The sequence below is a fragment of the Cladophialophora carrionii genome (assembly GCF_000365165.1).
Source record: "Cladophialophora carrionii CBS 160.54 unplaced genomic scaffold supercont1.6, whole genome shotgun sequence".
NCBI classification, from domain to species: domain Eukaryota; kingdom Fungi; phylum Ascomycota; class Eurotiomycetes; order Chaetothyriales; family Herpotrichiellaceae; genus Cladophialophora; species Cladophialophora carrionii.
The window spans coordinates 1,808,522-1,825,556 of NW_008481831.1; the positions used below are offsets into that span (position 1 = coordinate 1,808,522).

General features: G+C 55.0%; 4 protein-coding genes across 4 annotated transcripts; 1 reads left to right on the forward strand and 3 right to left on the reverse strand.

The window, feature by feature from the left end:
- Window positions 1–828: 828 nt before the first annotated feature.
- G647_07619 (uncharacterized protein) lies at window positions 829–3,469 on the reverse strand (the record flags this gene model as incomplete). Its single annotated transcript, XM_008731933.1, has 2 exons — window positions 829–3,250; window positions 3,300–3,469. The coding sequence occupies 2 exons, from the start codon at window positions 3,467–3,469 to the stop codon at window positions 829–831; spliced, it is 2,592 nt and encodes an 863-aa protein (XP_008730155.1).
- A 1,069-nt stretch (window positions 3,470–4,538) lies between these two features.
- Window positions 4,539–6,121, reverse strand: G647_07620 (uncharacterized protein; the record flags this gene model as incomplete). Its single annotated transcript, XM_008731934.1, has 7 exons — window positions 4,539–4,724; window positions 4,798–4,815; window positions 4,879–5,444; window positions 5,497–5,697; window positions 5,756–5,795; window positions 5,854–5,879; window positions 5,980–6,121. 7 exons carry the CDS (start codon window positions 6,119–6,121, stop codon window positions 4,539–4,541), a joined length of 1,179 nt encoding a protein of 392 aa, XP_008730156.1.
- A 1,371-nt stretch (window positions 6,122–7,492) lies between these two features.
- Window positions 7,493–9,258, reverse strand: G647_07621 (uncharacterized protein; the record flags this gene model as incomplete). The annotated part of the gene is made up of 3 exons (XM_008731935.1): window positions 7,493–8,407; window positions 8,459–8,968; window positions 9,025–9,258. 3 exons carry the CDS (start codon window positions 9,256–9,258, stop codon window positions 7,493–7,495), a joined length of 1,659 nt encoding a protein of 552 aa, XP_008730157.1.
- A 543-nt stretch (window positions 9,259–9,801) lies between these two features.
- G647_07622 (uncharacterized protein) lies at window positions 9,802–11,772 on the forward strand (the record flags this gene model as incomplete). Its single annotated transcript, XM_008731936.1, has 1 exon — window positions 9,802–11,772. One exon carries the CDS (start codon window positions 9,802–9,804, stop codon window positions 11,770–11,772), a length of 1,971 nt encoding a protein of 656 aa, XP_008730158.1.
- Between the last annotated feature and the right edge of the window lie 5,263 nt (window positions 11,773–17,035).

Below are 17,035 nucleotides of genomic sequence, written 5' to 3' on the forward strand. Positions count from 1 at the left end.
CTGCCCGGTCACGGTCAGATGGTTCCTCAGATGGCGACCTGTCTGTTGAATGCCCGCGCATCTCGTCCCTCGTCCCCGTCCCGTCGCATCCCATCGCTTCTCCCACATGCCCTCCACTTCCCCTCCCTATTGGATGACGCCACTACTCCTCCCAGCCCGCTCATCACGCCGGTGCCACCATCTCGTCTGCTCTCTTATCCGCGCTATCGGGCACTTTGTCTGTTAGTGAAGCCGCCAGAGACCACATGAGCTTCTTCACCTTGTCTTCACAGACCTCTCGTTCGACGCACGTTGGTTCGTTCGAGCTGCACAGGCAATGAGGGCAACGAGTCAACAAAGCAAACCGCCGTGACTCCTCCGCCAATCCTTTCTGCGCGTGCTTCTATACTTTGGGAACCCTGATTTCCTGAGCATCTAGAAAGCCATTGAGGTCATGCCAAGCACCTCTCCTACCCTGCATTTCTCCGCCTGTCACGTCCACCCAGCCACCGCTTACGGTCTTTTCCGCCGCGGGCGCATTGCAGAGCGAGACCGCCATCGTTACTGGTGGTTTACATACCACAATATGGAGAACACGGGAGAGCAGTGATGGAGAGTCTCGCTGGCTGGCTGCCAGGTGGCTGCCACAAGAAGTCGAACAATCACGAGTCACTTAGGTGAGAGATGGGTGAGGGCGTGATCAATACGCGGCAGGCGGCTTAGGCCCGTCTTCCATCGCCGGGTTCACGGCGGTTTGTGGAACATCTGAATGTCTTCCCCTGCCCGCACCAGTCGGGACGGGACTCAATGGCCTCATCAACCCGACGTTGACCACCACCAATTTTATCTTTAGAGAGCTTGTGACCGCTGACGCCCGCCCACGCCTCCGCAGTTGTCATCCGGCGCATAATGCCTGGTTTGCCCCAGCATCGCGTCTGACTCCGACAGAGGCGTGGCCACACGGCGCAGTTCGTGCGTGTCGACATTCATGCCATTCTCCTTCTCATTCCCAGGGACGCCGCCCGCCATGTGATCATGCTGGGCCCCCAGGAACGGCGAGGGTGCGGCTCCAACACCGCTAGTATGCTGAACATAGGTGTGCAAGTCGCTGGGCCTCTTTCCGACACGTGCGAGCCACTGATTCGTCGGCGCCAACTTGTCGCACTCGCCAGGATAGTGGATTTCTCCCAGCAGTCGACCCGACGACAAATGAAAGAGATAATGCCGCACCCGTGCTGGCACTCCTTTGCCCGCGAGGACAGATAGCAGGGCAGCCAGGAGCACCACGACGAACAGCAGCAATGCGAGGAGAGCAGGAATGGCAAACGGCCAGTGATAGCGGATCTGTCGCTCATAGATGGTCACAGGAACCAAGGGCTGGCCGGTTTCGCCACTGCTGGCGCTGGCGGCGTCGCGTTTCTGAAGATTCGGAGGTAATCCGTTGCCGGAGTCCCAACTGCGGGTGCCGACGAGCATGTTCGCGGCCAGATCAGTCCAGATCAGGTTCGGGATCGTGCCCATCGCCGCAGCCGAAGTCGAGTAATCTCGCCATCTCTTATACATGGCCATGTTCGTCCCTCCACTATAGTCGGCATAGTCGCCGTTGCTGGAGGTTTGAAAGATTCCTCCCATGATACTGGCCAGTCCCTCGTGTGCGGGAAGGTTATCTTTGGTGGCGACGGCCGCAGAGAGGATACCTGAGCCCCCGTACCCTGGAATATAGAGATGAGGAGCCCGAATGGTTGAGAGATTGACCGAGTTGGCAAGGTCGGGCGCGATGAGCCCCCAGAGCTGAGACACATCTTGCAGCTCGTAGCCCGGGGTCTCGACTCCCCACAAGGGCATTGACTCCTTGTCGGGATATGCCTTGTCGCTGACGTTGACGACTGTCAAGGATTTCAGCGTATTTCCCGTGAGGGAAGTGGTATTCCAGCGAAATCGGACCTCTTTGATAGTCGCCTTCATCGCCGTGGCACAAGTGTACACCTTTTGTGTCCACCACGTTTCCGGCTCCAGCACCAGTGATTTCGAGCCGTCCCTCCGCTGCGCCGCTCCGTAGATCATGCCACATTCGACATGGACGTTGGTCAGGTTTGCCAGATCACGGCCTCCTGCTCCGGAGCACAGCGTGGCGATGTCGCTGTAATTCATGAAGCTGAGGCCGAACGGGTTTGAGTAGTTGGTGTTCGGTGCATCGTCCAGCGTGTAGTTGGAGATATAGGCCTCGGGGTCAAGAAGCGACTGCCACAGGTTGGTGGCGTAGATGCCATTCAACTTGGCGCCCGGTGTTTGGTACTTGTTGACGGGGTGCCGGTCGCCAACCTTCGACTTCATGTAGCCGAAAGCATCGGGGTTCGGTCGAGTGAGGTTCATGACCAGCATTGTGTACACGTTCACCAACCAGGCGGCTTTGTAGGCGCGGCCCTCCAAGTTCGGGTCATTCTGAGCGTTTGTCACGTTGATATATGGGTATTCTTGCACCAGGTTCGCGAAGCCGCCGTTGTCGACGAGTGAGATGTTGGCCAGGTCGGTGAGGACGGTGAAGCCGTTCCCCAAGGGAATCCTGAACTCGACTGAAATGTTCGTGTCGGCGCAAGCTGTCTCCGGCTCAACCCACAGCAGATCCTCCGTCCATTCAGCACCCAAAGAAATGCCCTGGGGAACGCTATGATTTCGGAAGGCGATGCCACCTGTCACTGTGTCGACGACAAGACCTTCCACCGGTTCGACCGCATTGTTCAGCACCATGTTTGACAAGTATCGAAACGCCCCCGCAATGTACTTGGCTCCATGAGCGACCCCAGTCTGGATCGTGTATGTGTAGTAGCGCGCCTGTATGTCGAAGAAGCTCGAGACAGACTGCGGCTGCTGTTGCAGTCCGCTCTGGTAGAGCTCGGCCAGCACTCTCGGTATCCGCGTGTCATAGTCATCGTTTGTGATATTGGCCTCTGCATAAGTGGCGTTTTCGAAGTACGTGATTTCGACCGTCGTCCCCGGGCACTGGAGGGGGAGGAGGTTCCCGCAAGTGCGAGTAAAACCCAGGTCACTGCGTCCAGGTGTGCCATATCCCATCGGCCCCGGGTCCTGTACGTACGCGAAAGCAACACTCTGCGGCGTTTTAGAGGGCACGATGTCGTCGTATAGCCCCAACGGCGTCACAACCGCGGCGATCGCCACGAGGCCGAGAGCCAGTGGGCGCATCCATGTCATCAATCTGATCGTGGTGTCGACACCCCGGGTGGCAGCTGCATCGGTCCGGAGGAACATAGGCCTGTCGCCGTCAGAAAGGCCATGCAATCAAAGGGCCAGGCTCAACATACCACATGGAGCTCAGCAGGTTGCGCTCCACCACAGACCAGGTCACGGCGCTGTGTTCATTCTTGAGGTAGCCCACCAGGACAAGAATCAGGGCATTGGGTAGGAGGAATTGAAGGATGAATATCACGGCGGCGATGATGCCAGAAACGTAGCCGATAGTGATGGAAATCATCGGGTCGGTGTTGCAGCTGTACGGGAAGTGCTGGGTGTTGGAAGACGATCTCAATATGTGCCACAAGCCACTCCCTCCATAGGAGACGTGACTCTACGACGGTTGGACGACGTGCACGACAGACAGGATAAGATGATACAGAGCAACGCAACATCAAGGGGAGGATCTGAAGGAGGGGAAAGAGAGAGCTATACTTGCCTGGTGGTCGAGACAACATCTGCTGCCTCCAGCATGGAGTACACGCGACCCATTGTCGACCTGCCAGACTGGGCTATAGGATAAGTAACACCTGTGCCTGGGTTGGGGCCAGTGCAAGTCGAGGAGGACCTTGGAATACGCTGAATACGAATGTTCGTGCGACACTGCGTTTAGTCAAGGGCCACTTCGGGTTTCTCATTCGCCATGACAAGGTGTCTGACAGGGATCAGCAAGCTTGCACCGGGCATTTACCAAAATTTGAGCCATATAAACAACAACGCCGGTCGAGAGTTTAGCAGAGGAACCGGTACAGAACCACGCCAATGGGAAAGGTCGGGGACGCAAGGCTGTATTGGGGGCCAGTCTGTCGTCGCTCTTCCTGGTGTGTCTATCGAGTGCTCTGCTAGGGGTAGGGATGCAGCACTGTACCGGGTAGGGGCCATCTGCAGTCTCCAGCGCCAATAGGTGGCTCCCATCACCATCTTAGCCAGCGGCGAGAGACCAACGGGGAGCCACCAGCAGACAGTCTCAAGCGACATCGGGGACCTTGCAGGGAGCACAAGACCAGCAGAGTTGAAACACCAAACCGGCCAAAGACGCTATGCGCGAATGAAAGGCGGCGATCGTCCGCCTGGACCGCCCCTTGATCTCCCGAATACGAGGCCGACCAGGTCTAATTCTGGCTCTCCGCAGGCTATGTGGGTACAGTAGCCGGATTGATATCAAGCTCGCAAGCTTGTCACTTCAAATGGTGGGGATTCTTAAGCAGCATCATCATCAAGAGCCTACACAGAAGCCGGCCATTTCCAACAGTCACAAGTCTTGATGCTGTTGCGCTATAGCACTCCTTTGAGGCCATCAGTCGCGGCCACTACAACGGCCCATTGGGATGGATCAACACCTTGGTGTAGCCGTCGATTCTCTTGTCGAACTTGTCGTATGCGACCTCCGCGTCCTCGATGCCGATCTCGTGACTGACCACAAACGATGGCTTCGCCTTCCCGGCGATGATCAGATCACGTAGATATCTGTTGTATTGTTTGACATTGCATTGGCCCTGTGAGTTGTTAGCTTGCAAGACCGGCGTGATATCGAAGGGAAGACCATGACGAGCTTGGAAGAGTACTCACAGTGGCGAGGGAAAGACCCTATGGCAGAATTTAGCATCAAGACAGGCACGCCATCGGTTGACCAAAGTAGGTATTGCTCACCTTTTCAAATAACTTGCCGAAGCTCAAACTGATCTTGCCCTTGCCGCTCGCCTCATCTGGCGCGCCAGGGTCCGTTGGGACGTAGAGGCCGGGAATTCCAAGGCCACCACATGGCCTTGTCGCTTGGATCATGTTCTCCAGAACAATATTGGGCTGCTCCTTGTCGCCACCGGTGGTCACAGCCTGATATCCCACAGCATCCACAGCCCTGTCCAACATGCCGCCGTTCTTCTCAATGATCTGCTCAACGGCGTCGCCTTTGCTGAAGTCAATGGGTATGCAGCCAATCTTCTCCGCTGCTTGCAGACGCTCGGGCACTCTGTCAACCACGTACACCCGACTCGCGCCCCTCAGTGTAGCTGAGTATGCGGCCATCAGCCCGACAGGCCCTGCACCCCAAACCCCGATACTCTCGCCCGGTTTGAACCCACTAAGAGAGACACCGTGCCATCCCGTGGGGAAGATATCTGCCAAGAGGATAAAGTCCTGCTCGTTCTCGGTTCCGGGTGGCAGCTTCAGGGCGTTGAAGTCGGCGTACGGAATGCGGATGTACTGAGCTTGCCCTCCTGTGCGTGACTGTCAGATACCATGGGGTATAGTATCGCGCCACTTCCTTACCTCTGTAGGGGCCCATAGCAACATAACCATAAGCTCCTCCAGCGAAGCCTGGGTTGACACCCGTGCAGAACGCGGTCTTGCCCTCTTCGCAGTTCCGGCATCTTCCATCTGCGACGTTGAAAGGCATGACAACTCGATCTCCTTTCTTCAACAGAGTGACGCCCGAGCCAAGCTCCTCCACAATTCCCATGTTCTCATGTCCTGTTCGTCAGAAAGGTTAGCGTACGGTAACTGCGCTGTTTCCTAGCCGGAGACCAACCAAACGTGATGCCTGCTTCAGCACCGGTACGTCCCTCGTACTAGAGTCGCATCAGTGTGAGACGCCGAACATCATTTACTCGTGGTGGGAAGGCTTACCATATGCAGGTCGGAGCCACAGATAGCTAGTCACATCCATTACCGCCAGTTAGCAATGTGCTCACCACCACAGAGGAGCTATAGTCGCCGTCGGCTTCGAAAGCCAGGTCTTGGCCTGCCACTTACCAGCCGTAGTGACCTTGACAATGACATCGTCGGGGTGCTCAAGGGTAGGCTTGGGAACATCCTCCACCTTTACCTTGAAAGCACCTTGGTAGTTGACGGCCTTCATCGTCGCCCCACTCGTTCTCACTTCCGTCGTCGACATTGCGAAGGCAGTAATCGGCTGTCCCGGAGTAGGCTTGTGTCGGTTAGCCGTATGATTGGCTCAAAGGGGGCTTGCTCGTAAGGCTAGTCCAGGTAATTCCAGATACCACCAGATGGAACGAGGAAGACAAGAGGAACTATTCTCCCAGCTTCAGCTCACCCAGACCTATATACTGCCCCTCCCTCTCAGCTCACCCACGGCATTTGTCTATCGTGCATAATCGTCCTCGTGGAGCACGTCGCAGCGCTCTCAAGCGACTTGGAAAGCGGAGCAGCCGGGTATCCTCTCGTGCTTCTGGCGCTTCTGATTGTCCGATAAGATGGGGTAACCTGAGGAAAAGTGGCGCTCGGTTTGGCCGCGCAGACGGGCCTGCCAATACCTCCTCATCCATTTTTGCGGGGTAGGAAGTACATCACCATGTCACTTGTCCAACGGCTGACGAGCGAAGCCAGAACACGAGGGGCTGTGGCCCTCCCTGCCCTACCATTTGGACACGAAAGAGAGGGGCCTCAGCAGAGCCAGATGAGAATGCCTCGTCCTAATTGGATGCATGTCGCTTGCTCACACAGAAAGAAGGAATCATCGAATCACCCTGCAGCTGATCAGAAGACCTTGTCCGTGATGCCGGACAAACGCCTGCTCACCTGTGTCTCTTTCCTGGACATTTTCGGTCTACACAGCGCCTACTCGGGCAGTAAGAGACCGAGATCGTCTACCTTTTGCGGGAAAAAGAGAGCGAAGCGCATGACTCCAGTCACGAAAGCTGATTTGAATTCTTTGTATTGGGCCTAGAAGACGGTCGATGTACATTGGCATGCGTGGCCGAGCTTCAATAAGGAGGTCGTTGGAGGCCGTGGCTGCCCCCGTCTCTGATTGTTCCATAGTTCCTCCTTCCAAGCGTTCCTCTCCACGCCCGAGCCGAGAACGATAGCCTGAGAACGCACTGCCGAAATGAACGCCTCTACCGAATGCTGGGTGCGCAGTGCTGGGTACAAGTGGAGTGCTGAATCGAGTGGCTAGGGGTTACATGACGGTGCATCTGATCGTGGTGGCGCGGAATTTTAGCAATCGTGCTGGTGATGGATGGAAAAGCTGTGAAGTTGGCGGTGGGCGAAAGGATACCGGGGTGCTGTAAAGGGGCTTCGGGGTGTGTGCTCAAAGTCAGCAAAATGCGTAGCTTGAAGATGTCTCTCGACGACTCGGCGCTTTGGGACAGCCCCGTTTGTATGTGTCCCAGCGCCCGTCACGTTGGGGTGATAAGCTCGGCGACATCGTCCGTGCTCATCGTGGGGAGCGGAGGTTGCAAAGTCTGCGCGTGAGGCTTCACATCTCCCATCGGGCCAAGAGTCCTCTGCTTTCCATTTCCATATTCTACATGTCCATAGAGTCGTTGCCGTTAGCGAAGTTGAATTGTCCCTGAGGTTGGTTCGATCCAAGGGTGAAGCCAGAGGCATTGGCTTGTGGGGCCAATTCTTCAATGTCGGCGCCTGCATCCTCTTCGTCCGAGAAGTATCGCTCTATGATGTTGTAGGCTTTCATGTAGATCTCCTCATTAGCGTTGTTCTGGCAATCGTGGATCTTCTCCATTCCACCAGCCTCTTCAATGAATAGGGCGTAGCGATTCACCTGAGCCTCAGGGGCTCGCGCATCGGCCGCCTCTTTGTCCATTTCTCCGACCTTGAGGATGTTTTCCAGGCCGTCCAGCGCAACCTGTATGATCTTATTGTCGGGGCAGGCCAGCAGATCGCAAAGAGGCTTGATGCAACCTTGTGCGACGAGGTATCTAATCTGATCCGGCTTCTGGAGACCGCCCGAGGTGGCGTTCGAAATGGCCCAACAGGCTTCCTTTCGAGTTTTGAAGTCACCATTGGAGAGAAGATGGATCAAGGGGGGAATAATGCCAGCATCAATCACTGCTTGAATCTGGGTTGAATTGCCGGCGGTGATGTTTGAGATTGTCCAACATGCTTCCTTGCGAATTCCGTCTTTTTGCGAACTGAGCAGCGACAGCAGAGCGGTAAGAGCCCCACAGTTGATTATGACCTGAGTCTGCACATCATCTCCGGTAACAATATTGCCAACTGAACGAAGAGCGGGGGTTTGGACGGAGGTGGAAGCATGCATGAGGAGCTCAACAAGGCGTCGGGGAATGCCGGCTTCGATGACCGCTTGGATCTTATCGTTCGAGCCATCGGAAAGGTAAGAAATGGCCCAGCAGGCATCAATGAGGACTTCGTCATCTAGCATGTAGACAAGCTTGGCCAGGACAGGGAGCGCAGGTTGGATCTAATGGCGTGTTAGCAAAGGTTTCTTGCGGCACTCTGTCGTGTCACTCACGGTCGGCCAGTCTGGCTGAGGGGCCTTGCCACGGCAGAAGTTGCTCAGCGTCCAGGTAGCATTTCGCAGCATGCTCAATTTGCGGCCATCGGCGATCAAGTTGAGAAGAGGTTTGAGAGCTCCTTGGCCGAGAACATAGTCCCTGCATGCGGGAGAGTCTCCGGCAATGTTACCCAGAGCCCAGACAGCCTGCTCACGGACATCTGGCTCAGGGCTGCTCAGGAGCTCGACGAAGATAGGAACCGCGCCTGCCTCGATAACAACCTGTGTCTGTTGAGCACTACCGCTGGCGATGTTGGTGAGCGCCCACGCTGCCTCAAACTGCACAAGGGTATGTGGTGACCGGAGGAATTCGACAAAGCGGCTGACCACACCAGTCTCAATGACTTTCTCGATGGGAGGGTTCCGTTCCTTGGACAGGAGTTTCCGGAATTTGGTGGTGGCCTGAATCTGAGCGTCGATCTGGTCTGAGAAGACTCCTTTGACCATTTCAGGCAACTCGGTGCTCAACTGTAAACATGGTTCGATCAGAATCTCCGTGAACGGGAAGAGGTGGTCAATCATACCTCACTCTCAATGTTGGCCGTCTCGTCATCGCTATCAGGCTCTGTGAGGCCGCCGATGGTAATTTCGCCATTTCCACGCTGAACACCTCTTCGCTTCGCTAGATTTTCTTCTCTCTTCTGGCGACGGATCTCGACCTGTTGCTCTTCTCGGCGGCGGCGCAGCTCATCAGGCTTAAAACTGTTCTTGGCCTTGAACTGGGTGCGGCGATGTTCGGGAATGTATCGTTCCGCCATGTTTCAGGGATATCGGCAGGGCGTAAACAACGATCAGGATTTGCGAAAGCTTGTCGTCAGGGTTGAAGCTGTGCTAAAAGGTATCGCAAGCAACGGAATCTGAATAGTCAACAAGCGTCTGGCAATGCAGAGACTTGGGGCGGTCAGTGATGAGACTGCGCCGCGGTGAACAAAGAATGAGGATCAAATAAAATGGGGGTGTCGCAGATTCGCAGGTTGAATATCGTAGTCGCCCGTTAGTCACCCTCCAGGGAAAGCACATGCCACTTTATCTTGGCGTTGATCACGTGAGTGCGTGTTTCTCCAATGCGCGTCCCAGGCGCTGGCCTTGACGCGTCCGTCAATGGTGTCTTCAACTGTGTTCTCCCAGACCGGAGATATCGACTGCTGAACAAACCAGGAAGCTCGATTGAGACGCCACTACCTTCTGACACCCACTGGTACAGCCTCAATAATATCCCGTCGTTCTCCTGAAGTTGCCTGTGCTGAGATTGGCCCTCACATCTGAGTAACCGAGCATCATCTGAATGGCATGATACCACCATGGCATTAGACTATGTCGCTCCGCCCCCAGGCTTCATGGATCTCGCCAACGCTAGCCGGATCCCATCAGGCCAGTCATTCAACGTTATTGGGGTCTGTGTTGAGAGCCTTGACCCTATCCAATGCAGGACCGGGCAATACAAGATCGCATTCACATTACATGATCCCACGTGGTTGAGTGGTGCGGGCATGGAATTCTCGTTCTTCGCCAAATCTGCAGACCAACTACCTGTTGTCAGCGATCAGGGCGATGTCGTCATCCTCCGCAATATCAAAACAATGATTCATAAAGGTCTGAACAAGGGCCTATCAAACTTCTCATCAACCTGGGTTGTGCTTCCGTATGTTGAGGTAGCGAACATGAATTCTCCTCGGGACCTGAAGGAAAAGGCCCGATGGCGGAAAGATGGGCGAGAGCCCAATTCCCAGTATTCCAAAGGACCGCCAACGGCTCTTCTGACCGAAGCTGAACTCAAGTACGCCAAATGGATTGCTGAACAGGAAGATCCCAGTACCTGGCCCCCAGTACGAGGGAGGACGCAGATAGACGTGGCAAACACCATGGTAAGCAATGGCGGCGCCCGTCCGCCGGCCAAGGAGAAGCTCAAATTGCTTCAGGACCTCGAGTTGCACAGCGACAACGCCCACATCTTTGCAGACCTACTGGGAGAAGTGCGCAGAATCTACAGCAACGATTTCTTGACCGAGCTATATCTGACCGACTATACGAGTAATAGCCAGCTCTACAACTACAAATTCTCCGTCCATGAAGAAGGGCGGACGGGTGACCCCTATGGCTACCTTGATGTGGATCCGAGCGCGTGGCCCGGCCCTTGGGGCCAAATGACAATGGCTGTCCGATGCAGAGACGGTCAGAGCCATGTTGCCAACACAAAGGTGAAAGTGGGCGACTTTGTCTACCTGCGCAACATCCAAATCAAAATGGACAAGAACAGGGGGAAGCTTGAAGGCAACTGTCGAGATGATCCGAAGTACCCAGAAAAAGAGCTGATCGAGGTGATCAAGGCCAAAGATGAGCGGCGGATTGATGTCTTGCGGCGGAAGCGGGCATATGAGGAGAAGGCAGAAGCCAGTGGCATCAAATTTTACCGGGACCCAAACCAGGCACGCAAAAAGCGGCAAAGAGAGGAGCCCACCGAAGAACAGAGCGGTGAGCTGATAACCAAACGAAGCAAGAACAGAGCCCGGAAGAACAGGAAAGCCAACGAGGTTGAAGCACAGGCGAAAAGGATGACGGCAGCCGGGTCTGCTGAGCAAGAGCGTCCTCTCACACTCAATCCATCCATCCGAATCCACAACCATAAAGGACTGCTGTTTAAGTCAATCGTCGACATTCTGGACCCGGACATCCTAAATCGCACAACCCCTAAGGGAAATCCATATCGGCTACCGTTTCAGAATTGCACATATAAATCGAAAGTCAGGGTGGTTGATTTCTTCCCCGACAACGTTGCCGATTTTGCTGCTCCACGCCAGGTATCGCAGTATGATGAGCTGGATGATCACAAGTCCTCTGACGATGATTCCGACCTCGATCTGACACAAGAAGAGAGCGGTGACGAGATCAAATGGGAATGGCGATTCTTCCTCCTTGTAGAAGACTCGAAGCCACAGCCGGGCTGCCAGGGACGTCCGACGCAGATGCAATTGCTCGTGGCCGATGACGACGGCGATTGCCTCTTCAACATGGACGCTTGCGATCTCAGGGACAAGAAGAACGAGACTGCACTGGCGTCGCTGAAAGAGAAGTTGTTCCACCTCTGGGGAGACTTGCAGGAGAAGAAAGAGGAAGCCCAGAGCACAGCGGAGGCGCTCAGCGTGAAACCCAGTGCCCGGCCCTTTGAATGCTTGATCAAGGAGTACGGAGTGCCAGTCCGAGGCTCCAAAAGCCGTCCGACCGATGTCATGGCCTATGATAGATTCTTCCGTCTATTCGGGACGGCGATCTAAAGCTCGACGTTATGGGCCGCGCGATGTCGAGGAGAGCGATCGGTTGCAGCGTACAGATATTGTCTCTAAGCCACAAGGGTTCCAAAGTCTAGTCTTGCTGCCGTGTCATTCATACAGTAGCTAGGTGCATTCTGAGTAGGTACGGTTGACGACTGACGTCGCCCCTAACATCATGCTCTGGGGCTGTGCTGACGACTCGATGCGCATTCTCCCCCTTGATACCCTGCGTACCCGTACGAGGACCCCGTTAGGCGCGTTCTTTGCAAAACTGCGGTCCGATCCATGCGAGCAAGTTGGTTCGATCGACCGATCACGATCCCCCGAAGCAAGCCAAGCTCTCCGCCACGAGAAAGCGGCCGAAAGAGGACGTTGCTGCCAGCGCGTACGACGCCACCCGAACTCAAAAGGAAGGAGACGAGAGAGGGAGAGAGAGAGAGAGACGGGTGGTTCTGCCCCACCGTGCATGAACACGAGTACTGAGTATCTTGCTTGCACGCATGCATGGCGTTGCATGGTATGAGAAGACCCTCCAGCGAACCAGTCCTCGAAGCCCAGAAAGGATTGACAACCGTGACAACCCGAGAAATCGATACGGATTCACATGCATGCATGCTTGTGCGTGCGTGTGCGTGTGCGTGTGCGTGTGCGTGTGCGTGTGCGTGTGCGTGTGCGTGTGCGTGTGCGTGCGCGTGTGCGTGCGCAAGTGTGCATGGTCGAACATGCAAACGATCAAACGTCAGCCCATTCCACTTCGACTTCTTAGGGGCCCAGGGATGTCGTTGGGACGTTGAGATTCTTCCTTTTGCTTCCACCACGTTACGGGTGTCCTACCCATGCTCGAGTCTTGCGTGAGGGCTAGTGCTGCTGTAGCTCCACAGGGAGGATCCTCGCGCTCGTCACAGCCTGGACACGCATCATTCGTCGGATGCGAGCAATAAATTGAGCTCCGTACGAGTAGCTCTGTGCCTGGTACCTTGCCGAGAAGTGGAGGCTTTGCTTCGCCACGGTCGACGTTCATTGACAATTCGATCGGCGCAGAAAAGGAGAGGAAGGGCGGGAGCAAGCTCGAGGTGGATTCGTCACAAGAAGGGCGACTATGTCCGTGTGGAGATACACAGTAAAGGAATGGGTATACAGTACTCGTAGGAGGTGTCTATAGGCGCTCAAAGCCCCTTGAGCGAGACAAACGCAGCAGTGTCGTTGTTGCCCGCGCACGTCCGCGGCATCAAACCACGATACTGGGCCACCAGGGGGTTGGAAAGAGATATGATAATATACTGGGTACGGTCTCCCCACGAGTACGAGTACGAATCGTAGGAGGCATCCAAGTGAGAAATCCCCAGAATAACTCCGTGGAGTGTCCGAATGGATGGATATTGCAAGCGGTTCTATTCCGCGTCCCATCTGCTGTACGGAGTATTCTGCTCAGCTATCATCACCACACCCGCAGTCACACAGAGTGCTCTTCACGATTTTCAATTGTGGAGCGCAAATCTTGATCACACAGCACTGCAGGGCGGTGGAGACGCTTTGTCGCGGATAGTCGTCGCGGACCCAAGCGACCTCGCCACCAGTCTTGTCGGCTTGTCCGCAGGCTGCACTGTTGCCCGCATTCTGCATGAAAAGGACCTACTTACCCCGTCTACGACTCACGGGACATATTTAAGCAGTACAAGATGCGCTGTGCGAGTACATAAAAGCAACGGTGCCGTTGTTCCATAGGTAGCCGGCCTTCCGACCGAGGAGATGTCGAGTCAGCCACGCGGGTTAAAGTTCGTAGATGTTGTCTGGACCTCTTGGACCGGCCCATCGACGAGTCGACGACACAGCCCGAGTTAGGGGAGCGGACCCGTTCGACCCTCTCCGTTGTTCAGACCCAGCCCTGTGCATGCACGCAGCCGATCTTTCCGTATAGGAGGACATGGGGCTTCGGGGTTGTGACGGCGCACGTTGGCATTTGGGTGGCGGGACCCTCGCCCGGAAGAGGGTGTCGAGGGGAGAACTGTACTGCGTACTGAGTACCACAGTATCTCGTGCAATTCTGCGGATGTACTGTGTAGCAGGTACCATGTACGGTGACTGACTAATTCATCTTGGTTGAGACTCGGACACAACTCGGGTTGAACGGCATCTGAGTGCCTCATGCGTGCCTCGCGCGCTGCGGGATGCCGACACCGATACAGTAACTAGGCCTCGCCGTAGAACTAATGTGCCCCTCCATTCACGTGAATGTGATGGGGAAGTGAATGTTTGGACTGGACACATTCCATTCTATTTACAAACAATGTTGGACTATGTGCCTAAGGCGAAGGCTACTTTTACTGGCGTGTTTTCGCATGTGATCGAGAAGTGACGCTGGATCGAGCCTACACTAACACCGCCGATGGCATCCTGCCACTCAGAGTCTATCAGAGTCAAGAGAAGGACATATACTTTCATGTGCCCCGATTGTCGGTCGCAGAATTTGTTCGGAGCTGGCGATCTCGAAGCTAGTGGCTGCTGCCCTGTAGGTATGATCCGCAAGCTGCACCTCTGAAGAGCCATTTGCTCTAGATGTGCGACGTCATGGTGCTGCTCGATCTGTGAGCGGACGCAACAACCGATGAGGATTGTTGTGAATTCTCTGTTTCTGGTCAAGCAGGGATGTTCGTGAAGACGTCATGGCGGCCTGTGAGGCTGCACAGAATCAGCCGCTGATGCGTGCTGGCGTCGTGGAACGTGGAGGTGAACGGGTCGGTAGAAAGTCTGAATAAACGCAACAAGCATGGCATTTCGGATCCATCGAGATGCATGATATGCCATTTACCATCCCGCTTCATACGAACGACAGGCTTGTCACAAGCATTAGTGCCGTGAGACATTTAGACCTGCTGGTTGTCGGACACGGGGAAGCCAAAGAGCGGCGAAGCCACCCACGAAATAATATATGCGATGTGCTTCGTACATGGTATAGCTGTGGGCGCTGCGGGTACCCGTACATGTCGCCTCCAACACACCATGGCAAGCTTTGGGCTCTCGATCAAGGTAGCTCATGCAAACCTCGTTCCGTTGCAGTGGCTAATACAGAGAGAGCGGACCAATGGTAATTGTTGTACGTAGCGTCCGCTTGACAGCGTCGAAAGAGAGTTTTCGCAGCTGCTGTCAGCAAATTGTCTTTGAGGTACGAGTCATCCAAGCCCGTGGTCTCGGTGCAAACGTAATCTTGCGAGTACGTACCGGTCAGCTGGTCATACCTGACCATTGTGTAAGAAGTCTGAAGTTGCTATATCGGGACCGAGTAGGGGACAACGTGTCCTCAAACGGGTAGACCGCGTGGCGTGGTAAACCCAAACCGTGTGTTTGGTCCCGGTCAAGTATCACACCATGTATACGGGTCGAGGTTGAAGCCGCCTCAGCAGTGCCGGGATCAGGCCCTCTACCACCATTTAGGCACATTTCGCTCAAGATTGAGAGGTCTCGGCGCTTCGCGATCATTTGTTCTCAAGACCACGTAAGACCTTGCGCCTTGATGGCTCAGCATGTACGGAGTACAAGACAGGAGCTTCCACAGAGTATCGCTACAGCCCGTCGGCATGTTTCTTAGGCTTACGGCACCTCTGGAACACTCGTGAGTATTCACCAAGTCAATGTCAGACCCCGGATCCTGCTCCTATAGCGTTATGGCGGTGCCGCAGTTTTCGAATGCTTGCTTCCCGTGCTGAGTATCTTCCGGCCTTTCATTCGATCCATCGACGAGCCACAAAGGATTCTAGGCCCGATATCGCTAAGCAGCACAATGCCATCCCGGGTGCAAGGGTGTGACCGCTGATTGTGGGGATGGCGTGCGTTTGACTTTGCCGATTGCAGCGCATTGGCCTCATGACCACCCCAGATTTGCGCCCGGTTGCGGAATGGCGTCGACGCTCAGACCATCCCTTCTCATCAAGCGCCCCTCGCCGGGGCGATACGAATTCGAAAAGGATTTTTCGGATGGCCATAGCCTACAGACGACATTGCCAGAGGCTGTCACGGCAGACACTCAGCCAACCTGAGGACCTATAGATACATGTTATTCTGTAGTAGCGGCGAACATTGCTCGTCTGAACGGAACGTTAGTACCAGTATTTCAGCGATATGTCGTCGATAGTGCGTCGGCACAGGGTCCATATCCCAGCCCGCGCCAGGGTGTAACACCCCGTCATGTTGATAGCTGTACACAGTCTCCACTGTTAACGGTCGCTGTCTTGAGGTGAAGCCGTTGGAAAGTGAACTCGACCAGGTCATTTATCTTGAGTAAACTCTCACATCTCGGCTCTCTCAGCCCGATTCTGCTCCAACCGCTCATGAGCAACTATCACGCCGAAGGCAGCAGTGCTAAATCCGCAACCGCAGGAATGCATCAGAGTGACAAGCGCCGGCGACAATTGGTCTCAACATTCAAGATTTGGAAACCACCCCGCCAGCCGGACCGTGGGTACTGTGTACGTTCAAGCATGGTAGCAGGTGCCTGCTCCGAGCTTGGAGCACTGCAACATTAGCGGCGCCAGGGGTTGGAACAAGACGAGTGGATCCGCATCATCCATGCGACGAACGAGCACGGAACGGTCGTAGCGCAGCAGCTTGCACGGCGACAGGATACGAGAACTCGATGAATACCTCGACAGATATTGCTGCGACAGAAGGCAGTCCCCAGAAGTTGATTTTAACAGTCAGTCATCCCACGATCAGCGGCCGATCACAGGGCTATGTGCACCATTCGAGAAGTGTGATGGTCGATGCTTACCTGAAATCCGGGGCAATCAGCAAGCGGACAAAGTGATAGACACCACCGTCCGCGTTGATCTCAGAACCTGGGTATGAGGTGCATGGCGGTTCAGTCTAATAAGGGACCACTCAACGACAATTCCCCAGCCCACCGACCCACTGGACTCGCGATCCCGGAGAAAATTTGGCTTCGAGTGACTCGAACTTACCTATTTCTATGCGAGCAGGGTGGTTCCTGTACGCCACACGTCCAGCATTCACGGGCGGCGGCAAATGAAAGGCGCCGCATGCAGTTACTTATGCAGTGCTCTGACGGCACCCAGCAACATGCACAGCGCGAGGTAGCTAGCTGATGGCCGAAGATGCCGAACAGACACGTCCTCAGTTAGCTAAAACTCGTACCAAGAGACGACGCACTCTGTCTCTTGCTGCACTCTCGTTCCTTCCTGTGCTTCCTGTCTCTACCCGTCGCTTCTTTTGGTACGTATGCATAAAAGTTGCATGTTGAGTTTGCAAGGCG